Genomic DNA, 26,586 nt, shown 5'->3' with positions numbered 1-26,586 from the left:
ACGGACCACTAGTTGCACTTTGTTGCGAATGGGCTTGGGCTACAACAGTCGACGGCCACATCGCGTACCTTTGTTATCAATGAACAAGAGAGCATGCCTCCTGTGGGTACAGCAACACCAGCACTGGACTATCGAGGATTGGAAAACAGTTGCTTGGTGTGATGAGTCAAAGTTCCTGGTGCATCATGTTGAAGGAATGCTCAGAATTTGTTGAAAACAACACGAATCCATGGGCCCATCATATTTGACGACTACTGTGCAAGGTGGTGGAACAACATGAATCCATGGACCCGTCACATCTGACGACTACTGTGCAAGGTGGTGGGGCAGTGTTATGGCGTGCGGAATGTTTTCTTGGCACACGTTGGGTCCATTGATACCCACAAATTCACGTCTGAATGCCATATTGTACCTAAACATCATTGCTGACCAAGTGCATCTGTTCATGTTGACAGTTTATCCTAAGTCAGATGGTTACTTCCAGCAGGATAATGTGCTGGTGCACAAAGCCCGAATCACTATGGAATGGTTTCAGGAACATAACAATGACTTTGCTGCAGTGGCCCGCTCAGTCCATGGATCTCAATCCTATTGAACATCTTTGGGATGAGCTGGAAAGGGCTGTTCGCTGCAGGCCTACACCAGCGTCAAATCTCAAGGAACTGCGTGAGACACTCATGTCTGCATGGTACTCCATTTCTGCAGAACATTTTTAGCATCTTGTTCAATTCATGCCTATACGAATTCAGGCTGTTTTGAAGGCTAAAGGAGGCTCAATGCGCTACTAGGTAGGTGTACCTAATAAAGTGGCAGCACAGCGTATATTGATTCTGAATGGCTCAATGCCACTTCTTATGGAGAAAAGTACAAAAAATACATACTGTGTATTATCCCTTAAATCAGAACTTTTTATAGGGAACTGGGCATTAAGATTTTGGAAGCTCATCACTGGAATTGGTTCTCTAAATATGATTACATTTATGTTAGAGAGTTAAATATTTAAATTAATATTTTCAAAAGAAGTTAGCAAAAATTTGACTGTAAGGATACATGTTTTAGTGTTAGGAATTCAAGCTTGGCTGCCAAACTAAGTTCACAATTTATCAAATTTATTCATAAAGTCATACAGCTTCTGCTATGAGCGTATTAAATATTCAAAGGTGTAATACTTCATTGGATCATAATAGTGCATAAATCTCGACAGCACGATGTTGGTAGAACTGTACTAATGCTTTTTTTCTTTTGATCCACATATATTACTTGAAGTTTTCTGTGAATGTTGTGGCCAGATTATTTATCAGTTTGTCCACCATCAACGTGTTTTGATTTTCATGATGTACTGTCTTGATACTCATCTCATACTGCTCTTTTATAATTGTGAATGACCAGGAAGGTGGCTTTTAATAATTTACTGGCAAGGAAGGGCAGTGTTTTAGCTCATATTTCTAGACTCTATTGGCAATGCAAGTTAGAGGAGGTGCCACCCTATACATTTATTTTATTGGAAAATAAATCTTTAATGATATTAGTTTTTAATAAATTTACATTATTTTATTAATCTTTATTTTTTCCTTAAGCCTAGAGAGGACGCCCTCTCTGTGCTTTATCATAATCATGCACTGGAAATAAAAAACCTGCAATTGCAGCAAATTATTCTCAGGTGTTTATCATGGCTATATTTACTAATAAGAAATTCACAGAATTTTTTTTTAAATTTCGATTTTAACATAGTCTTACTCTTTTTTTGTGAAAAGAAAAAGATGGAGAAAAAACTATGTTATTGTAAAAAGATGGAGAAATTATGTTATGATGGTTAGATGGAGAAGAGGTCAAATTGAATCAGAAAGACAGATCCTCTGTCATAAACCTGTAGTGTTGGTGAAACCCTCTCAAAGGCCATTTCTTAATAAGTTTTTGAGAATAGTTGTTGTGTCTACAGATTCTTGACCATCTTTGATGCATGTGTGCTACTCGAAAATTGCAGCCTTCTTCAAATATTTCTTTCCATAAACCTCTGCCATTTCTCTCAGTCTCTGCAGCACTCATACAATGTCAAACAACTGCAAATAACAAAATGTTGTTCAGTCTTCAATTCAATTATGGTTCACACTAACAGCTCACAAAATGGTTCACACTAACAGCATGTAACTTAAAGTCACTTTGAACTACTACCAAACAACATGTCAGAATATTCTTGTATGTATGCTCTTTCCATCTGCTAGCAGTTTGCCAAAACTTGCATGGTCATATGTTGGTGCTACCTTTCTACAAATTAAATGATCAGCCTGTGTACTAATACTAATACCCCTAGGTCTGCTCTTCATGGGCTCAAAATAAAACAGCAGTCTTTTTGCTGTGGGAACAAAGGGTTGGTGCTGCCTCACAAAACAGTTTATAATGAAAGAACAACCAAAGAAATTGTCTTTCAAGGCAATTTCTTTGCTTGTTCTTTAAACTACTAATCAAAGAAAGCGCAGTTGTGCTGTTGTCTTGGTAAACCTCGTATGACTTCATCAATGATTCCCTTTCAAAAAGGGTGAATCATTTGCTCATAATGTTGAAGCAAACACTCAGAAACTTGGCTCCTGGTCAGTGAGGTATTTGCCCATGACTGAAGTCATAAGAAGTTTGCTGAGACAATGGCACATTTGGGATTTTATGATTATTAGTTTTATTACTATAATTTAAACTTTTTTTTGGTATTACAGATGCTAATACAGCATTGTTACCATCAATGATTATCAGGTTTTAATTATTTTTTATTGATTTTTTTCTTTTTTTATCTAGTGCCATTAGTTAACCACCCCCCCAAAGCCCTCACTAGAAGGCATGGGATGAATTTATGATCCTGAAGCAAGTAAGACATACTTTTACTTTTTTTTTTATTTACTTTTGGCTTTCTTATTCTCTTTATTGTAGCATTTACCTTAGCAGATTAATTAAGAGTAATAAGGTATTCTAGTTATCCTGTATCTTTTTATCTTCACCTCTAAAATATATTTAGCTACCCCCTCCTTATATATTTTAATATGGAGTATTTATAGTTTCTCACTCGGAGTTTAACAGTTTTGTCTACCACAAGAAATCTTTCATTTAAATGCCTGGCTTCCAAAATGATGACACGTGAATCAGTACTGAAACAGCCTCTGGTAAGGGGCATAAACTTTCATAATTTTGTTAACTAGTTATCTTTTAATAAACTGGCCAGTTAACTTTTGAGAAGCATTCAATGCTTTTCATAATCTAAATCAGCATTTAGATGATGATGATGAAATTAAAAAGAAAAATCTGCTGCCGTTATGATTATGATATTTTAATGTTACAATATAAAGTGCTGCACTGACTGGGAGAAAAAAAAAAATACATAAAATCAATAAGAAATATTCAAAACTATCCATGCTACTACTATTATAATTAGTAAATTTTCTTGCTCTCATATCAGCAAGGGTTACCACCTGTTTTAGAGAATTTCACCCTGATGCTGGCAGGTTATAATTGGAGCAATTTCTGAATATTAGAAGGTATCACATAGTGAGACACCTATAGTTGAAGTTTTTCTTAAAACTTGTGATCTATAGCTAATTCCTGTTTTTCTATTATTATTCTATTGTGTTTTATTCAATTCAATTCAATCCTTTATGACTCTGTAAGGCCAACTTTTAGATGAACACAGTTCCTCACATTTAATTAATGATCATCAATATATCAACTGTTGATATTCACAGGGGATTGAAATATTTGTTACTGACCAGTAATAAAGGCTATCATGTATTACTTTTTTTTATGATTGGATGGTTAGTTTCCTTTAATTGCAAATTTTTTATAAATAATTGCTGGAATACCACAAAGACTGTTCCTTTCACCTGTACCTTTTTCGTTCTATACAGCACTGAACTGTCTTTCACTAAATGTAAACATATGTGAACCAAGTTTTCAGCTTTAAGTTTTATGTTAAACTTTTTCTGCTGTCTATCAATAATCATTCACCATGTGTACCTGACAGTTAAATTAATGAACTTGTGGATAAATGAAAATTTTCGTTTACCTTCATAACTGAAAGGAACTTTATAAAAAGCTGACATTACAGCTAATAATTGAAAATATGGATAATTTTTTATCATATCAGATATTTATTAGAAAAACACAATCAAACTGAATCCTATAAAAATCTATATTTCTGTAGGAATTGTCAAAAATAAATTAAGTGCATAACAGAAGAGACAAACAAATGGAGAGATGGAAAAGCTTTTATTTTTTATTTCAGATTTTATTTCATCTGTTTCTATGTTCAGAGTTATCTGACATATAATTTTCAGTCTAATAAAACAAATGCAAAACTTAGGTGCCTGGTTATTATAAAACACTACTATATAAACTTTTTTAATAGAAGGTTTTTATGTAGTCAACAATATTTTGTACCTTTATGGACAAACAAATTTTTATAAAAAAATTGTTTCCTTTTTCTACCATTGAAAATGCACCATGAAGTTGAAGTAAGGTAGTACTGTAACAACAATCACATTTGTTTTTAGGAAACCATGCAAAAAAATGGGAGACATTTTCCTTCTTTAGTACTATTGCTTATCCAGAAAACAATTACAAACATAACAGCTACTCACTCTGTACAAATCTAAAATCTGCCCCACCATGGAATATTGTTCCCACATCTATGGTGGTGCCTCCATAACCTCTCTCACACTTCTAGGCTCCATTCAAAAGAGGGGAGTTAGGTTAATTAATGACATCTCGTAAAAAAGTCTCTCCACTGTCTGTCTCACAGACTGTTTCTGCTACATGCCTTTTCTATAGATACAAGGCATGGCTGCAAAATTTTAGGACTACATTCATAAAAAATCAAAATCTCAAGGAAAAAATTTATTACCATTTAATTAAGGGATGTAATAAGTACATCCCTTGTAACTCAATACACCTCTTTGCACAGTTTTACAGCTTCTGGATGGTTCTGTGGAACCCTGTTTAACTCCCTTATCATGCTGGTTTGAATCTCTGAAATGCTGTCAAAGTGGTACCCCTTCAGGTGGGATTTCACTCGGGAACAGAAAGTAATTAGCAGGTGCCGATGAATACAGGTAATGCCCTTCCATGCAAGAAATTGCTTGATGATGGTCGCACTGTGTGAAGATACATTGTCGTGAAGAAAGAACCACTTGTCTGGAATAACACGCTGAATTCTTTTTCAGCAGTCTGTCCATCATTCCTCTGTAAAATTCAGAGTTGACTGTCTGACCTTCAGGTACAAATTCTTTGTGCACAACTCCTTGCCAGTCAAAAAACCACCAATATCATTTTGGTTTGAGGCTTTTGGAATCTGAGCTTCTTCGGTCTCAGCAAATTTTCTCCAGCCCATGCAGCTAATTGTCTTTTTGTTTTTTTTGGATTTGTATGCAAAGCAATGAATTCATCACCAGTTATGATTTTTTTTTTATAAAAGACTGGATTGCTGCCTGTGATCTCAATCACAGCTTGACATGCAGCAACTCGTTTCTCCTTTTGTTCTGCTGTCAATGCACATAGTATGAAGTGCAAAGCACACTTTCCTTTTTTGTCAAATCTTTAACAACGATCGAACACAAGGTATCCTTGCTGATGTGAAGCTATCATTCAGAGGGATAGGCAATGATCTTCCACAAACAGATGCTGAATCTTTTCAATGGTTGTGTCCATACAAAACTAGGATGGGCAACCACTCTGTAAAACCCCCTGAACATTTTTCCACCACTCACAGAACCACCAAATAAGCAAAAAATATTGGATTGTGATAGTGCTTCATGTCTATAAGTTGCACTCAGCATTGCAACTGTTTCAGTTGCACCTTTTCCAGTTTTAAAACAAAATTTTATCGCCACTCTTTGCATGGTCCTTGAATTCATTATGACATGATTTTACTGTGCCAACTTAAACACAATTTTTTCCAGTAGAATGTCTTTGTGCACACACTGATGAAACTTGGCACAGAGCCAGGTCAGACTTGATAGTGAATAGTTTCAATAGTGGCTGATGTATGGCACTAGTAGCATCATTTAAAAAAAAAAAAAAAAAAAAAAATCAGTCCTAAAACTTTTCAGACGCACCTTCTACTTCCATAGGCACTGTTCTTTTGAATTGGTATCTATAGTTCTCCCCCATTTCTGCTTCCTCATTTATTCCTTCAACTCCTCTTTTCTGGAACAACCTTCCTTCACATGTATTTCCTGAAAATTACAATCTATGGAAATTCAAGTCTAATGTCAACAAGTACCTTTTTTTCATCTTCTCAACTGTACTGAGTACTATAGGTTCTCACGGTACTAAGTACTGTAGATTCTAATATCTTTTGTGTTTGGGATTTTGATAAAAAAAAAATTAATTACAGCTATGAGGACAGCCTCATAAAGCATGTACATGAGCTGGTGACATGTTTGACATCACTGTGAAAATGGCCATTAGAACACAAGCTTTAGAACAGCTCAGAGTGAAGAGAGAAAATGCTTAGTGCGGGTACAGCTGTAAAATATATGCATCATTAAATCTTTGGTTAATTTCTTCCATATACAGTAATTATTGATGTGCACAAACAACATATTTAGCTCCACACAACCAAAGAGAAAGAAACTGATTGAATTTCTCAAGATTACTTGTACATTATTAAAAACAAAATTTCGTGCACAGTAATCTCTTTGTTGGGGGGAAGGGATCTTTCAGAAAAGTATCAAGATTGGTAAAACAGCAATTAGCAAACTAAGTCTTACAAAAAATAAGGGGCAAAACCATAAATATGCCAATAAAGTATATGGAGAAAAAAAAAAAAAAACTGCATTTCATTTCCATTTACACAACACTGTTCCAGTTCATCACACACATGGTTGATTATAAAAAAAATGATATTTTAGTGACAAGCATTCTGTTTCATAAAATTTTCTATTTTGCTCCCTGCACACAAAAACTATTTTCCTAGACTGCAACTTCATTTGATATGGCAATCTTCATAGCATTACAAAAGCAAGTCCAAAATATGTCTGGAAAAAACTTGATGTTAGTCAAAAATAGGCATCTATCAAGGGATAGCAGCAGCATATGCATGCACAACACTACATACAGCACTGGACAGTATTGACGTGCCACACACAGAAGGATTTTTTGGCATCCTTTATTAAGGATATATATTTTTTTGCCTCATTGTTCTGTTTTTGGCTCCCCTTAAAGAATGCCACCCCGGGCAAGAGCCCTGCTGGCCTGTACCTTAAGCTGGCACTGACTATATACATGGTACTTATAAGTACATCTTTGCTACAGTGATTCCCAAATGATGTGTCCTGGCCATGGTGAGCTGAGACTTTCAAGTGTGCTGCAAGATTGGGGAAAACTCAATGGAATTGTAATCTCATTATGTGTACCACAAATATAGCATTAGCATTAGTTGAGGCATATTATGCAAGAAAGCAAGCTTATACAGCATCAGCCAAGAAAAAAAAAAAAAAAAAAAAAACATTCCCATTTCATCCATCCGGTCACTCCAAACATTTGTCTAGTTCAGGCCTTAAATTTATTTAAGCTATTAATTTCCACAACAACAGATGGAAGTCTGTTCCAGCAATCAACTACCCACTGGCTAAAGCAAACTTCCGCACATCTATTCTACAACTGTCTTTCCTCAATTTGAATCTATGCCCTCTCAGGTTCTTAATCTGGGCAAGTGGAAGTATCCCTTCAGCATTGAGCCTGCTCAAAAAATCCAAGGCCTTATACACCTCGATCAGATCACCTTGCAGGTGCCTAAGTCTCCTGATGCTGCAACTGCAGAACTTAAGGCTTTCTTCATAAGTGCACCCTTTTGTTCCTTTCACCAATCTTGTTGCCCTTCTCTGTACTTGTTCTAGCAACTCTACATCAGCTTAAATGAGGCCTCCGGGCCTGTAAACAATACTCAAGGTGTGGCCTGACCATTGCCTTATACAAAGGGATAATCACCTCCTTGTCTCTGCTAGCAAAATTCCAAGATAACATTGACAAAACTCCATGACCTACTCTGGCAGACTATCTGCACTGCTCAGAGAACGTCATATCTGACTGCACAATCACCCCAGGTCTTTATCATTCTCCACCTCCCTGAGCTTAGTACCACACAGTTGGTACATTTCTCTTGGGTTACTGCTACCCATATAGAGTACTTTGCACTTGTCAATGTTAAACTTCTGTTGCCACTTCTCAGCCCATCTGCCTAACTTTTCTAGATCCTGTTGAAGTAGCGTACTGTCAATACTGTCATTAACAACCCTGCCAACCTTTGTATCATCTGCAAACTCTGACACTAAGCTTGATATAGCTTCATCGATATCACTGATAAATAGACAAAACAACAATGGGCCCAGCACCAAACCGTGGGGACTCCGCTAATAACATTAGTCCACGTAGAGCAGTGTCCATTTATTACCACCCTCTGCCATCTCCCACTCAACCATCCCTTTATCCATTGCAGTAACTTGCCCTTAATGCCATACTGCTCCAATTTGTACAGCAGTCTTCTATGTGCAACAGTATCAAAAGCTTTCCTGAAATCCAAGTATATGATATCAAAATTATTTTTTGCATCCAGTTCCTTTGTGAACACATCATAGTAGTATCCAATCAAATTGGTCAGACAAGACTTCCCCTTAACAAACCCATGCTGACTGAGCTATTACTGCTGTCTTGTCTAGGTGATCCTACCTCTTTAACCAATGACTCCATTATTTTCCCCACAAGTTAAACTAACAGGTCTATAATTATTTGTGTCACCCTTTGTGAATTGGGGATACATTTGCAAATCTCCAGTCCATGGACCTCCCTTGACTAAGGATGCTCTCATAATTATGGTTAAGGGTTTGCTAACTTCCCTTGCTGCCTGCATTATAACTGGATAGATTCCATCTGCCTCAGGTGCTGCCTGCATTATAACTGGATAGATTCCATCTGCCTCAGGTGCTTTTATGTTTAACTTCAATTTCTCTTTCACTTTGCTCTCAGTTATTACAAAATCACTTAGCTCCCTGTTAGAGTTTGATAAACTTCTGGCATTCCCCTTTTTGAATAACTCCTCATGTGTGAATATAGATGCAAAATACTCATTCAGTTTATCAGCTACTTGAGCAGAATCATCAACAGTTGCACCATCTATGTTAAGTGGACCAATCTGATTTATCCCTTTCCTTCTAGAGTTTTACATAAGTAAACTATTTGCTGTTTTTCTTTGCATCCCTTGCCAAAGATTTCTCATAATCTGCCTTTGCCTGCCTAACCTCCTTTGTGACTTGTTTACAGACTAGTTTATATCTGCCATAGGCTTCTGTGTCACCTGATAATTTATATGCATCCCATACATTTTTCTTCTCTGCCACAAGCCTCATTAGTTCATCTGACATAGGCCTAAACCTTGAACAGTATTTCTTAGTTGGAATGAAAAGCCTAGTAGCCTCCAAAATTAAGTCCCTGAAAGTTTCCCATTTAGAATTCACCATTGGTAACATCATCAGTTGATCCCACTGTATAGAATTTAAAACTGTCTGAGACCACTGTAGTCACATTTACGAAAATAAAAGCCCATCCCTTTACCCTTGACGGTAGTTACATCTTTTAGTACCTCCCACATCAGTACACTGTGATCACTGTCACCTAGTGGTTCCTTTATCTGCAAATTCTTAATGCATGAATAATCACTTCTGATAATCAGATCAAGGGTATTACTCCCTCTTGTTGCCCCTCGAACACGTTGCTGTAGAAAACAATCCTCCGATAAATTAACGGTCTTGCTAGCATGCGAGTGACCAACCCACAAGTTCCAGCCAATATCTGGAAAGTTAAAATCCCCCATTACAAGACATTCGGATTTACTGGCCCATCCTATTTCTTTGCACAACTGTTCATTGTACTCATCAGAGTCATTAGGCCTATAACATACTCCTATTCTTGTTTTTCCTTTCCCAGTGTTTATGTCACACCAAACAGGCTCAACATTGCACTGTCCCCCTGTGTCGACTGGATGCACTTCCTTAAATTTTGTGTTTCTTAACTAATAACATAATCCCTCCTCCCTTCCTACTCTGTCTGTCCTTTCTGTACACATTGTACTCCCAAAATTCCAATTCTGCACTGCTTATATCTGTGTGACACAATGTCTCTGATATCCCAACTATATCTGCCTCTGATGTCTTGATCAACACTTCAAATTCATCAATTTTATTTACTATACTTCTATCATTAGTGTACATGCAAGTATACATGCTTGTCCTTACTCTTAGTTACCCTAACACAGCCCATGTATTTTCTTGTTCCATGATGACTTCCAGCAGCTCGAAGTCCCCTGCAACTTGCTCTCTAGGCTGCTGCTCATTACCATAGAAGCAGTACAAGAATCACTTTTGCCTCTGCTTGCGGCTACTGGTAATCTTTTAGTTTGTGAATCTCTCCAAGCTAGCAGTTTTCTGACTGGATAGAATCTTTCAATTCCAAGTGCGACTCAAGTGATAAAATTCTGGGTACCATTGGGATACTATAAAAAGTTCTCCTCCTTCTGAATTACCCACTAGACCTGTGACCATGATCTATGGAAGACAGGTGGCAGTGCTTGACCACGGATAGTAAAATTTTGATACACAAATATAAAATCATGTTATCTCAAATCTGCAGTTGGCAAACTTGAGATTGGAGTGGGATTACTGTAAATTGATAATTATACCTCAAGAAGAATGTATCCTCACATTTGATCACTCTATTATGTTGCTTAAAGAGTTAACAGAAATACAAAGGTAAGTTGTGTGTTTATTATACATTATACATACCCTTTCTTTTGCTTTTTCAATGGTCTCCCTCTGAGAACTCAGATCATTAAGGATATGAGCACCTATTTGTTCTAGAAATTAAAAATTAATTAACTTTACCAAAAAGTGCTACTGTCTAATATTTATATAGCATAGGTAGATTGTATCAAACAGAAAATTTTCTAACTACATAACTATTTTGCAGTATTCATTCATATGGAACTGAGTTGTGTGTCCAAGATATTTAGATGAATGTAACTCAAACTATTTTAGGAACATTGATTAAAATGTTCTAAATATGACAAGTTTCAAGTTAATGAAATTCTGTATTGTGCCAGCCACATGGCTGCTTCGGGTGATTACCATATGGTCAACTGTACATTAGCATTACTTGCATTAGACCATGTCTTAATTCATAATATTTATTATATAGCAAAAAGTGGCAAATATAAGATACATAATATAATCAATAAGTTTCCAGTTAGGCTGCATAGTGTTGCAGTCAGTAAATAATGCATCAGGTTAAAGGAGAAGATTCTCTGTGTCAGAGAAACTTCTGTTTTCAATGGTACTATAGATTCAAATAGGATAAAGTTTAGCAGACAATTACCATGCTGGAAGATCTTTAATTGTTCATGTCTTTAAATAAATACATAAAAAAATAGCAAACAGCCAGATATCTTGTGTGTGTAAGAACTGCTGATCAACTTCCAGAATCTTTAAAAATTTGACATGAAGGCAGTCATGGAATTTTAAGCAATAATTTGAACTGTTGTAGATTTTTAGGCACATCAGTGACTTAGACCATATTGCACAATATACATTGTCTGAAACTTTATGTTGTGTGGTCAATTTTCCTGGCTATAAAAAAACTCAAGTTTCTAGTAGGAATAAACAATGCAGCCCTCATCAGAGATTGACTAACTCAGCCATGTTGTGATGAAAACCTATAAAAATTCCTCGCATCATTGACAGGATTTGAACCTGGGCCTTGTCAACCAAGTGTGAGGAGGACGATGATGCTTGTATATGCACTGTGTTACCCATGAGGGCATGATAATTTGAACATATGCTAGACTGTTTAGTATGCGATGTCTCAGGTGCTTAGTCACAATGAATGCGATGAACAGATAATAATTCGTAGTGATTTTGTAACATCATCACGTTGTTATTAGATTTAATAATTATTTCATCATTCTGGACATATGCTGTGTTATGAATGTAAATCACTCAGCCTAGACATGATATCATCACTCTTTAATTGCAAATATCTTTACATAAGTATCAAATCAAAAAATATGTAGAAAAGTTTCAGTTAATTTTTGGCTGAGTGATCATTTCCAGTGCCAACTATGCAACATTAATGGTTCAATCTGCATTAGTGGTTAAACCGATGTCCACACTTTATTTTAACTCCAAATAATGGGTCGTGTTCGACCTATACAACTCAGTAATAGAGACTATGGTGTCACATTTCAGTGTACACGCTAATCTGTTTATTTTCAAATTAGTTGGTAATATTGGTGTTGAAAAAAAAATAGGACAAATGTGGTCCAGTATTATAGGCCAAAGATAAACAACCTTTATTGTGTTTAATTGTAAGTTTTATTTCCATACACTGTTTGGCTGTTCACTTCGATTCAATAGATTGTGCACAGTTTGGCACGCATTTACCCATTGAGGTCAACTATTATCTCATGACATACCAGTAGATTTGAAACAGCCATCATGCTGATACTTCAGATTTAGAACAAATGCTGGTATAGCATTTTGGTGATGCCATTTGCTTAACGAAACAGATAAGCCCAATCTTTGATGGCTGACTTCTGACCGCCATAAATGGAGAAAATAAAACATCCACAAATACAGAAACTGAAGACGATATACAATTACAAATAACTTTTTCTCCCAAATTTCTAAACAAACTCAGCTATAAATTTTACATATATTTCATATATGTAAAATATTCTCTCCAAAAATTTATAATTTTACCATGTTTAGTTTATCAGTGTCCCATTTTTATCCTTAACAGCATCACTGTTACTTTTTTTTTTTTTTTTTTTAATCAAATATCTTATTTTTTCACATAAGAGATCAGTCATTTTTCTTTTTAGTTCCCCACAATGAACCACAAGATTATCTGATTTATCCACTGATTTGTCTGTTACTCTTCTTCTTTTGTCAATTTGATAAAATAAATTTTTGAGAAATCCAAAGCTTTTTTGATCCTACAGTTTAGCACAGTGTAAGTGTACTTCATTGGAGATAGTTCCTTTCAAGCCGGTCAATCTTCAGTTGTTATCTTTATTTTCCTTAATCAATTTTTTCCACCTCTTATTTACTTTCTCATTTCAATTTTGAAGGCATTTCCTTTTCTTGGTAACTCTTCAATAGATCCAACTCCTTTTTGTAAAATTTTCTTCCTCCTGCATATTTACCCAGGTCTGTAAGGTGTTGCCTTATAAAACAAATTCTATAAATGTCAGAATTTTTTCTTAATTCTTCATCTACTCCCCCCCCCTTTTTTTCAAACACTCAACTACTAAAATTTCATGAGGGTTGAGAGTAATTTTTTTCTGTCTTTCCTTTGGTTTATACCTTATGTTAACTATAAACTTATGTTGTAGTAAGTCAATTAGTTAATCATGCATTTTTTATCAATCCTGGCATGTCCATATTAAATTGTCAATAGTGACCATGCATTTAAAAGCACAGAATTTCAGCTTAGTGTCTCAGAAAATATGATAATAAAAAACAAGATTTCTTTGTGATAAATTTTGCATTCCTTTGTTTTTAATATCAAAATGTTTTTTAAAAAATCTCTGTTCTTATTATTTAGAAAATTGTTTTTATTTTTTATTTTTTTTAATAAATTTGCAATTTCAATTCCAGTATTTCTCATTTGTGTTGTTTTTAATTACTACCAGATCTCAATTTTGGCTTCTATTAATTTTATATAATCTTTAGCTCTGAGTAGCAAAGTTAATTTATTTCACAGGAGATTTTCAGGTAACATAATAAATCAAAAGTTTTCATTTATATTTTTACTGTTTGAGTAAAAGTGTTTGTTTACTAAGATATTAAACAAACACTATTTACATGAATAATTAAATTGGCATTTATCACTATGCAATAAACTTTGTAAAATAATATATGGTAGAATGTGGATAAGAAGTTTTCCAAGGGATTGGAGGTTTAGAACTTCTTACGAGGGAAAGTGTCTTAGAAGGGAAAATGACCTAAGGATATGAAATATTAACTACACAAATAAAAATGAAAAGATACACAAGTTAAAGATCATTTTAAGTACTATTTCAGAATTTATAAATATTTTACACTGCCTATGGGAAACATTTTTAAACTGAGGATTTCTAATTGCTTAACATTCTGTTTATTACACTCATTATCAAGTTGGAAGGAGTTCCTTTGCAGTTTCAACATACCTTAAAATGTCACAATTACAATAAGACAGAGCAATAATCCACTAAGTAATTCATAACTGTTCCCAACTATCAGAACTTAATGCTTAACGTGGTCGATGTATCCAATTATGGATATCAATGAAAACAATCATAATATGTCACTTCCATTGTATCAAAATGTTTATACTAGGGCCAAAAGCCTCAGACTACAGAAAATTTACTAATCGAACAAGGTAAAGTCAAGCATCATTGTTGTTATTTGGTTTTAGCAACTAAGGCCATATTGCTCTGGGAATATGCAGTGGTCATTCCCTGACCTTTCCGCATCCTCCGTATTTGGTGGTCACAGGTTCGAACCCCGCTCTAATCAAGAAGCATGTGCTACACACTGCTGCTCCTGCCCACCTGGCTACAGAGGCACCAAGCATCATTGTAGTTTGTAGTAAATTACTGACCAAAGTAGGTGAAATGGCACTGTTTTGTTATATCTCATATTGTGAATACCTTCACAGCGAGTTTCCGTGATATTGAACTATCTCGAATAAACAACACTTCAACAGTAGGTTCACGAATAGGCAACACTTTGGCAGTGGATTCTCAGCAGATACCACCACCCAGGATCTGCCAAAAGGGTGCCACCAAGAATAAGTAACATTAGTCTTTTCCACTGGTGAAACATTGCTTATTCAAGCAATATCAGGGCAACTCGTGAAAGCATTCACAATATGAGATATAACAAAGACGATTCCATTTCACTGACTTCGGCGATTTACAACAAACTAAAATGATGTGTGGCACTAACTTGTTCGATTACCAAAATGATTATATTGTTTTATATTTTTTTAAAATAAAAATAATGAATTTCTATATTAAAAAAAAACGTATTACGTGGGAAAACACCATTATAATAATATGCTGTGTATTTTTTATCACAAACTTTTTATGTGGGAAAACCTTTTACCCAGGAAAATAATACATTACAATATATAGAGTTGATATTAGGAATTAAGAAACCAAACCTAGTACAGTGGAAAACTTCTTATGTGGGAATTTCTTATCTGGGTTCTACTGTATATATATTTTTTTCTAAAATTTATTTAAAACAGTTGCTTGTTTACTAACTATTATATTCACTGTCTGTAAAGATTTCTTTGAAAATATGACATACCTTGTTGCGAGTGGGGGGAGGGGGAATTGTGCCACTCATTTTTTTTTTTTTTAAATGAAACCCCAAACACGAGAGGTATTAGAACCTACAGTACTTAGTACCATGCATGGATTGGAGGTTGAGAAGATGAAAGAAAATATTTGTTGACATTAGTCGTGAACTTCTGTAGATTGTAATTTTCATGACATAAATAGGAAGGAAGGTTGTTCCAGAAAACGGAAGTTGAATGAATAAATGAGGAAGAATAAAAGTTAGTTCTGTAAGTTTTAAGTTGGACAGTAAAAGGATGTTAACTGGCAGTGGCCGATGTTTGGGACTGCTTTGGAAAAGAGAGCGGAAATTATAGAATTCAATTCAGAAGAACAGTGCCCACGGAAATATCTACAGAAAATGCTTGTAGCAGAAACGAAACATGTATGGGACAGAGAGTGGAAAGATTCTGGTTTTTTTTTTTTTTTTTTAATGTAAACCCCAAACACGAGAGGTATTAGAACCTATAGTACTTAGTACTGTGCTTGGGTTGGAGGTTGAGAAGATGAAAGAAGATATTTGTTGATATTGGACTTGAACTTCTGTAGACTGTAATTTTCAGGAAATACAGTATGAAGGAAGGTTGTTCCAGAAAATGGCAGTTGAATGAATAAATGAGGAAGATGAAAAGTTGGTTCTGTGAGTTTGAAGTTGGCCAGTAAATGGGTGTTGGCTGGTGGATGTATGTGTTCGGACTGTTTTGAAAGAGATAGCGTGAATTATAGAAGCCAATTCAGAACAACAGTGCCCATGGAAATATCTGTAGAAGAGGCATGCAACAGAAACAGTACGTCTATGAGACAGCGAGTGGAGAGACTCCTTTAGAGATGAATCATTAATTAACCTAACTGCCCTCTTCTGAATGGAATCAAGAAGCCTGAGAGAGGTTTTGGGGGCACCACCCAAAACGTGAGAACAATATTCCATGGAAGGGCGGATTTGCGATTTATACAAAGTGAGCAGCTGTTTGGAAGAAAAGTAATGGCGAGAGCGAAAGAGAAAACCAAGTTTTATAGATGCAGAGGAAGCAATATTTGTAATGTGCTTGTGCCAAGAGAGATTAGAAGTCAGAGAAAAATATACATACATATAATTATAACCCAGTTTAATGTAATAATAAAATATATAATAATAAGTAACAGGCAGTAGCTTTCAAGACTAACGAGTCTCTTTTTAAACTGAATTCAAATACAAATACAACAGATAAGTGCAATGAGCTGAGTGAGGCATGTTATTCATTTGCTATTGTTGTTGCACGGACGTGCGCTGTTTTACTCCACTGTTCATCTAAGCATTAAAATGGCTGTCTCTAGGATGAGGTGTAGACGTATGCCTTTGTGGCGGTTTATTGCCTTTGGATTGTTTAATATGTTAAGTGACTCTAGCCATAGGCGGTGGCAAAAGTGTCGTGAGTGGTCTACTATTTCAAAGTCACGTTTGGGATCAAGATCGTGGTTGGTCGCCCAAAAATGTTCCACAACTGCGGACTGGTCAGTTTCGGCAAGCCGGATTGCTCTGTCATGTTCCGTAAGGCGATCTTGGAGATGCCTTGATGTTTCTCCTATGTAGCAGCTGTCAGAGTCTCTACAGGTGATGCGATATACTACATTGCTGCATAAGAAAGGTGTGACGGGGGTCTTCACACTGGAGAGAAGTGAACGTAGGTTCCTGCAGGATAACTGCACGCATTTGATGTTGTAATTTCTAAGAATCTTCGAGATCCATCCTGACACGCCTGGATAATAGGGAATGTAGGCGGACAGTATACTGTCTTGGTTCAGTGGTCTTGTGTGCGATGTGAGTTCTTGTGCCTGTAATAGGCACCTGCTTAGCACATGGGATGGATAACCACATTTGATTAGGTCCGCCTTCACACAGGAGATCTTGTTACGCCTAATTGCATCAGTGCTGGAATGGCTCCAAGCCCTGGGGAATAGGGTGCGGGCAGTGCTATTGAGATGACTTGGTGCATGGCCGGATCTGTAGTTAGTGAATTGTCCGCACCACATAGGTTTGCGGTATACTGAAGTCTCTAGATGTGGGCCTACGCGATGCACTAAGACATCCAGGAATGGGAGTGCATCGTTGACCTCCAACTCTATAGTAAACTGGATGAAATTAGATAGGGAGTTGAGATATTCCAGTAGTGCTGTTTCAGAGCCACGTGGCCTTACGGAACATGACAGAGCAATCCAGCTTGCCGAAACTGACCAGTCCGCAGTCGTGGAACATTTTTGGGCCACCAACCACAAGCTTGATCCCAAATGTGACCTTGAAATAGTAGACCACTCACGACACTTTTGCCACCGCCTATGGCTAGAGTCACTTAACATAATAAACAATCCAAAGGCAATAAACCGCCACAAAGGCATACGTCTACACCCCATCCCAGAGACAACCGTTTTAATGCTAGATGATCAGTGGAGTAAAACAGCGCACGTCCGTGCAACAACAATAGCAAATGAATAACGTGCCTCACTCAGCTCATTGCACTTATCCGTTGTATTTGTATTTGAATTCAGTTGAAAAAGAGATTCGTTAGTCTTGAAAGCTACTGCCTGTTACTTATTGATATATATATTTTATTATTAAATTAAACTGGGTTATAATTATACGTATCTATATTTTTCTCTCAACCATGGACCCCTGTACACTAGGCCCATTTGTTACTATTAGAAGTCAGGGTAATCCCCAAAAGAGATATATCATTTTGCCTAGAAATTGGAGTGTCACCAAAGATAAGCATAGGAGCAGAGGAATCCTTTTTGCGAGATATAAGACAAGACTGAGTTTTGGAAGGATTGAAATCAACTAAGTTGTCTCTGCCTCACTGGAGAATTACCTGAAGATCCACATTTAAGGAATTGGTAGAAAATTTTCGAGAAGTTGAAGCTGATTGAGCAGGGCAAGGTTTCTCAAAATGGAAAGTGGAATGCAATGTGCTATCATCGGCAAAACTATGGATAGGATTTCCAGTCAATGGAAGAAGGTCATTAATATACAAGAGATGAGTCATTAATTAATGTTAGAGATGAGTCATTAATTAACCTATTATACAGGGTGTCTCAAAAATATCGGTACAAACGTTTAGGGGAGGTAGGTAACATCTAAAGGAATGTGATTCACATAGGAACCCATAACTGGAAACGTCACGGGAAAGTAGTAGCAGAGGCACAAGAAGCAGAAATGACACAAGACAGTAATTAGTGGCAAACATTTATTTGACATAATATTAACAATGGAGTATGAGATGGATGCATTTCATGATGTTACAACAGATGCTCGAAGGTTCCACCATGAGACGTGATGCATGCGAGACACCAATGCAGCATGGATTGGCGGACACAGTCGAACACACCTGGAGTTTCTTTGACAGTAGCAGCAGCGCAGATGAGTCTCGCCACGAGATCCATTTCTGTCTCCACAGGCAATTCGTACACGATAGATTTGAGGACCCCCCCACAGAAAGAAATCACGGCTCGATAAATCAGGTGAGCGTGGGGGCCAGGCAACGGGTCCACCACACCAATCCATCAACACCTAAAACGCCTGTTCAAATGGTCATGAACACACCCTCCATAATGGGTAGGCACCCCGTCATGTTGAAATGAAATGCTGCATCTCACAATTTCTGGAACATCGTCAAGTAACCCTGGTAGAACTTGTTCAAGAAATATCCGATATTTAGCGGAGTTCATGCAGGATAGTAACAGGTACGGGCTGACTAAGCAGTCACCGACCATACCTGCCCACAAATTCATTGTGAAGTGATGTTGTGCTGCATGGGGGCGCACAGCGTGTGGGTTGTCGTGAGCCCACACATGAGCATTGTGCTGATTGAATAAGCCTTCCCGAGTGAAATAAGCCTCATTCGTGAACAAAACATAGGCTGGAAAATTCAAGTCTTGAACACTTTCTTGGAGAAACCACTGTGCAAAAGCCACACGTGCAGGATGATCTTGGGAGAGCAGTAACTGAACCCTTTGGAGATGAAAGGGGTGTAAGGAATCGTCATGCCAGACACACTGTACACTGCAACGAGATACTCCTAAGGCAGAGGCAACGGCACATGTGCTGGTAGTAGGATTATTCTGGACGCCATTCAACACACTTTCTTCCATGGCGGGAGTTCGCATCGAACGTGGTCTGCCCGCACTACTCCTGTTACCTCTAAATGACCCATAATCGCACAAATTTTGATGCACACGTGCAAACAAACAGTGGTCCGGTACGTGTCTTTGAGCGGCTCGTCCATTGCCCTCTGCTAATCTATACACTAGTTGCATGTCTGCCAGCTCACAGTTCGTATATCGATGCATGCTCATCATGCGCCGACTACTGCTCGAATGAGTAAACCAGAAATTTTTCCTCTTGCGAACTGATGAACAGCACCGTGTACCGACTTACGGTGATGTTTCCGGTTATGGGGTTCCTATGCAAATCACATTCCTTTAGATGTTACCTACCTCCCCTAAACGTTTGTAATAATATTTTTGAGACACCCTGTAGATGAATCATTATAACCTGTTAGAGATGAGTCATTAATTAACCTAACTGCCCTCTTCTGAATGGAATCTAGAAACCTGAAAGAGATTGAGGGTACTGCCCCAGTGTGGGAACAATATTCCATGGCAGAGCGGATTTGCAATTTGTAGAGTAAACAGCTTTTTGAAGAAAAGGAATGCCGAGAAAGAAAGAGAAAACCCAGTTTTTTGGATGCAGAGGAAGCAATATTTGTAATAAGCTTATGCCAAGAGAGATAGAAGTCAGGATAATCCCCAATTGAGATATATGATCTTGCCTAGAAATCGGAGTGTCATTGAAGATATGCATAAGGGCAGAATAATCCTTATTGCGAGATATAAGAAAGGACTGAGTTTTAGAAGGATTAAAATCAACTAAGTTATCTTTGCCCCACTGGAGATCAGCATTTAAGGAATTGGTAGTGGATATTCAAGAAATTGAAGCTGCTTGAGCAGGGCAAGATTTCTCAAACTGGAAAGTGGAATGCAATGCACTATCATCGGCAAAACTATGGATAGGATTTCCAGTCAATGGAAGAAGATCATCAATATACAAGAGGAAAAGAGTGGGAGAAAGAACTGAACCTTGGGGAATGCCAGCATTATTGGAGAAGTTAGAAGACAGAGAGCCATCCACCATCACCTGCAGTGAGCGGTCAAAGAGAAAACTGGACACCCAATTACAAAAAACAGTTGGCAAACCATAAGATGTATTTAAGACCTTTATGCCAAACTCTATCAAAAGTCTTTGAAATGGAAAGAGCAGCTGCTTGAGTTTCACCAAACTTTTCCATTGAATCTGTCCATAGATGGGTAAGATAAGCTAGAATATCATCAGTGAATCGACACTGATGGAATCCATACTGGCGATCGTTGATCAGATCGAAATTTTCTATAGTTTAAGAGTTGGTGGTTAACTGATTTCTCCATTACTTTAGAAAGAGCAGAAGTAATTTCAATGGGACAATAATTGGATGGGAGGGATTTGTCATTCTTTTTAGGAATTGGCTGGATATGAGCAAATTTCCAAGCAGAAGGAAAAATGCCTTAAGCATAAGAAAGTGAAAAAAGGTGACACAGAACAGGAGGAAGTTCAGGGGAAGAGGTTTTGAGAAAAAGTGGATAAATACCATCAGGACTCGGAGCTTTCTTAACATCAACATTCGTCAAAATCTGTCTGACATCCTTTTAGCGGAAGACCACAGGAGGTACTGAATGGAGCATACTGGGAATAGTGGGAGGTAGTTTACAAAGATCATTAATAGTTAGAAGCAAAATAGGATGCTAGCAGGTCAGCTTTATCCTTGGCTGAAATAGCAATAGAACCATCTGGTTTTGACAAAGGTAGGAACAGAGAAGGGCAAAGGTTGCAGCCAATAGCTTTGGCAAGAGACCAGAATGCTCAACTACCATTTGGACAAGAAGCAAGTTTTCTACTCTTAGCCTATTCAAAATCTAGTTTGGACCGATTAATAAATGCTTTACAATTTTTGCGAGCTTTGGTGTAGGCAGAAAATGAAATTGAAGATTTGGAAACAAGCCAATTATGATATGCAACATTCTTCTCTTGAACAGCCTTAGTACATTTATTAGAAAACCAAGGTTTAGATAAATTTAGGATGAGATTTTAAGGTGGAGTGTAGAGTAAAGGATTCCACCCTTACATGAATAATTTCAATGACATGGTGTGAAGAAATATTGACATCAGAAGTTTTGAAACAGTAATCCGACCACCAAGGAAAAGAAGAAAATACTCGCAGATCATCCCATTTTGCATTCTTGTAATGCCAAACAACACGAGGATGGGAATGTATATGAGAGAAAGGCTCCATTGGTGAAGAGACTCTCACCAAGTTGTGATCTGAGGTGCCTAGAGGGCCACTAACCTCGACCATGTATTTAGAAGGGTTGTTTGTACGAAAAAATCAAGCATATCAAGCATGTTGGTTGTGTGGTTAGGATTGTCTGGTATTCTGGTAGGTGAATGAACAACTGCGCGAGGTCACTATTAATTGCAAGAGCCTCAGCATATTGACTAGCTGGGTCCGTGTGACTAGAAAACTGCAGGAGTTGTGAACATTAAAATCACCAAGGAAAATTACCTCACTGCTAGGAAAGTTGGACTGGAGAAAGTAAAATTTCAAAGAGAGGAAGTCAAAGAGTTTCAAGTGGTTAGTGGAGTTGGGAGAATGACAGAGTCAACAGATGAATTTGACAGAATGTGGTAGAGATTTTAAGCCAGAGAAAATCGAAAAGAGTACATTCCAAATTACAAAGTCTCTGACAGGGAATGTCAGAAAGTACATAGGCACAAGTACTACCTTTGAAGCAAAAGAAATCATATAGTGAATAACTCGGAAAACTGTGATGAGCAGTGGTTGAATCAACCGATAACTGAGATTCTGTAAGAAAAAGTACATGAGGTTTGGCAGACTGTAAGTGGAAATGGACATCATTTCACACCTGGGGAACTGAGACCATGCATATTTGTGAAACAAACAGGGAACTGTTTGGGAGGTTTAGATCTTTTCACAGATAAGTTTGCCCTATTAGTTTGGCAAATCACAATGTATTCAGTAGTAAGAAAAGGTGGGAGGGGGGACATGCTATTGTTTGTTTTTGTTTGTTATTTGGTTTTTTTTTTAGGAGCATTAGCAACTAAGGTCATATTGCTCCGGGGGGATATGCGGTGGCCATTCCCTGACCTTTCCGCATCCTCTGTATTTGGTGGTTACGGGCTCAAACCCCGGTCTAATCAAGAAGTGTGTGCTACGCACTGCTGCTCCTGCCCACCTGGCTATGGAGGCGCCGGGGGACATGCTGTATGAAGTAACGAATTTTTTGGATACGGCATACACATGTTAAGAATATACCGAGCTCCTTGACATAACGTGGTCTCAACAATTCCTCCTACATACACATTACTCAGACTCCCCCAGTCACTATGGAGGTGCTGTAGTGACTGGAGGCACTGGGAGACATGCTGTATGAAGTCATGAAAGTTTTGGATACAGCATACACATTATTCAGGTTCCTCCAGTCACAATCTAGCAGAGTAGAGGCAGCGAGATTATACACTAACTGATCAATAGGCCTCCAATAGGTTCAGTCTGGTGTACTAAATAGCAGCCAGACTGCAAACACTATTTTGGAGTTGTACACTCAAAATGTAAGGAAGATTAGATCTCAACATGATGGATCTCACCATAACCTCAATCATACTCCATGATGGAAAAGATAGGAGAGCTTACCAGAGTTTTGCTCTGGAGAATAAACATGGGTTCCAATACCTCAAGCCTCAAATAAGCAAAGTGGTGGTATTGCACCGGTTGATTATTAATATTAATATCTTTATTGCAGGCAGTGAATGGTTACATGATTGCCTGATGCAATAATACCCACAACAGCGACAATGAAAAAGACCTGGGAGTAACTGTGCAGTCAGATATGAAGTTTTCTGAGCAATGCAGACAGGCTGCCAGGGCAGATCATGGGGTTTTTTCAATGATATATAGGAATTTTGCTAGCAGGGAAAAGGAGGTGATTGTCCCCCTGTATAAGGCAATGGTCAGGCCACGCCTTGAGTACCGCGTACAGGTCTGGAGGTCTTATTTTAAGAAGGATGTCGATTTGCTTGAGCGTGTACAGAGAAGGGCAACAAGATTGGTGAGGGGAATGAAGGGTTCCTCTTACCAAGAGAGGCTTAAGTTCTGCAAATTGAAGTGGCTGGAGACTAGGCACCTGCACGGTGATCTGATTGAGGTGTATAAGGTGATTGAGGCCTTGAATGGGTTGAGCACACTGAATTCTGATGGGATCATTCCACTTATTCAGATTACGAACCTAAGGGGCATAAATTCAAATTAAGAAAAGACAGATGTAGAATAGATGTGCGGAAATTTGCCTTTAGCCAGCAGGTGGTTAATCGCTGGAACAAACTTCCATCTGTCGTTGTGGAAGTTGATAGGTTGAATAAATTTAAGGAGGAACTGAACATGCATTTGGAGGAAATGGTGTGATTTTTTTTTTTTTGGCTGATGCTGCATAAGCTCATACACTTGCTTTCTTGTATCACATGCCGCCACTACTACTACTAATGCTAGAGGTTTAACATGAAATAACTAATACAGGAAAAGTTACATAAAACATATATCAGAACATAAAACGTATAATTACATATTTTACATTTAAAATTGATATTAATATAGAAATGAAAACACATGAAAAGCAATGAAAAGACGATGGTGATCACTCGGTTGAAGACGAAAGCTGTTCCCTGATGATGCTTCTTCTGTATGATTTGTCCTCTATGAACTTTTTGTAGTCCACATCCATCCCCTATCCTGAGCTTCCACGTCACAGACTGTAGAGAGGGGATGGCTCTTTAGGGTTTCGGGGGGGGGGATCCTCCAATTGCACATCTGCCAAAAATTTGGCATATTAACTTCATCCGCTATTATTTTAATTGACACGAGCAAGCGGAGGGTGAATATCCGTTTGGAACCTTTTCTGTATTTTAGAATTTAGAAGTTGGGTGATATCTGAAGTATGTGTGAGTGGTGGCAGTTTATGCTTGAATAGGACCCACCGAAGAAGCCAGTACTCATCGGTTGCAATGGTTTTTAGCGTCGTTTTCATTGCCGATGCCCAGATTTCTGAACCGTAGGTGATGACTGGCTGCAGAAACTGGTATATGTATAGGAGCGTGTACTCAGGCTCTGTGACATGAAGGAGGTGTTGTTTGGCAAGCCCTCTTGATCTGCAGACCTTGTTGTGAATGTCTGCAACATGGTGTTTGAAACTGAGTTTAGGGTCGAACATAACACTGAGATCTTTGTGCTTGGTGACTGGGGTGATGGGGGTTCCATGGATTTCCAGATTTAGTTGCATTGGGTTTTGATTTGAGTGAAAACACCATTTGTGCATATTTGTTTGGATTTATCTTACGAGAAAACTGTGCCAAGTATGTAATCAGATTCTTAAGGCTGTTGATAATGGTTTCAGAAACAGAATCAGGTCCGGCGGTCCCGTTCATCCGATAGAGGAGCTTCAAGTCATCTTCATAACTGATAAATTCTGTTTGCTGGCACAGAAATGGGTGGATGGCAGCCATAAAGAGGAGCCCTGAAAGAACTCCGCCCTGGGGAACACCTACACAAACTTTCCTTGTGAAAGATTTTTTATTCACAGTCAAGTGAAGGACCCTGGTCATAAGTAGCGACTTCAAGAATTCCAGTGTATTGCCTTTTATCTGGTATCTGTCCTCACAAAGTTGCAGGAGGGGCTGGATATCTATGCTGTCGAATGCAGACTCTATATCCAGATAAACAATTGCCATCTCAGCCGTCCCATCTTGTAGAGCCCTCAGAATGGTGTTGGTGGTTTGCAGTAGGTTGGTAATGGTGGACCTGCGTTTCAAGGCATGGTGATTCACATGGCAGAACCTGGTTGGTTAGGATGGGAAGAAGGCATTTCTCCATGACTTTGAGGAGACATGAGGCTTTCATTATTGGCCTGAATTGTGAAATTGATGTCGCTCCTTGTGTTTTGGGAATTGGTTGGACAATATATTGATTTCAGGCTGTTGGGAAACTTTGCATTGTGAGGATTTCGTTAAAAATACCTAAATACCTAGGACTGCATCAATGATGAAAACACTAACGCTCTTAAGAATGAATTGTGGGACCCCATCATATCCAGTGCAAGACGTTGGTGGGATATCATTAATGGCCTGGATAAGCTCTCTTTTTGTGATGATGATAGAAGCGAGGACATCTCGCTGACAACTGTTGTGAATGCTCTTAAGGTCTGACACTGACTTTGGCTTAAATGTTGTGATGTAGTCTAGCCATTTGATTGGATTTAATTGTTGAGGGAATTCATCATGCCTTGCCTTAAACGGTGCCTTCCCGATTCTGATTGTTTTGTCGATGTAGGCTTTAACGACTTCAGATTTGCTTCTATTGAATTGGGCATGGGCTCTTGAGTATGCAATCCTGTCTAGTGGATCTGATTTTGCTTTCCATTTTGCATGCAGTCTTTGTTTATTCTGAAATTTAAGGCTGAGATCTTGGGTCCACCATGCTTTGCTTCGACAGAAGATTGTTTTTGACGTTGCAGTTCGAGCAATAGCTTGCAGCCAGCAGGTACGAAAGTGCAGCCCGAGCTGTGGATGACATTGATTTAGGGTTTCCCAAGGAAAAATGGAAGCTGCAAAGCAGCATTTATTTGGATTGAGGAGTGAAGGGCTAATCACTGTCTTCTTAACTGATGCCTGACGTTGCCAGGATGTCCTGGAAGTGATTGGAAGAATGAGGGCTACTGGTAGATGGTCTGACATGAAGGCTGTTTCAGGCTGGCTGTCAACGGTGAGGGTGTCTGTTGCAAATATTAGGTCTTACAGGTTAGCGCCTCTGGTAGGGGAAAAATTCTGGAGAGTCAGACCTACTGCAGCCAGATTAGAAAATAACAATCTGCAAAGACTGTGTTGGCCTGAGCTAATATTAAAGTCTCCACACACAAGTAATGTTGCTTTGGGGTGGCATTGATTAATGATCCAGTTGGAGATCTCTTGTAAAGTGTTCTTTACTGTGGGAGGGAGAATGTAGACTGTGCACATATCAAGTCTGTGGCCTTGAATGCTGAGTGAG

At 38.0% G+C, this 26,586-nt stretch overlaps 1 protein-coding gene across 1 annotated transcript in view; it reads right to left on the bottom strand.

Annotated features, from left to right (window-relative positions):
* Positions 1 to 26,586, bottom strand: part of Vti1a (Vesicle transport through interaction with t-SNAREs 1a) — a 116,546-nt gene that overhangs the window by 28,607 nt on the left and 61,353 nt on the right. Inside the window, exon 6 of the mRNA XM_090380277.1 lies at positions 10,815 to 10,885. Coding sequence (XP_090236403.1) covers positions 10,815 to 10,885 — 71 coding nt within the window. The remainder of the gene's footprint in view (positions 1 to 10,814; positions 10,886 to 26,586) is intronic.

Source organism: Mastigoproctus giganteus, chromosome 8, assembly GCF_048544385.1.
Source record: "Mastigoproctus giganteus isolate SK-2022 chromosome 8, ASM4854438v1, whole genome shotgun sequence".
Classification (NCBI taxonomy): domain Eukaryota; kingdom Metazoa; phylum Arthropoda; class Arachnida; order Uropygi; family Thelyphonidae; genus Mastigoproctus; species Mastigoproctus giganteus.
Note: the sequence above shows the minus strand (reverse complement) of the source record. Positions and strands in the feature narration are given on the sequence as shown.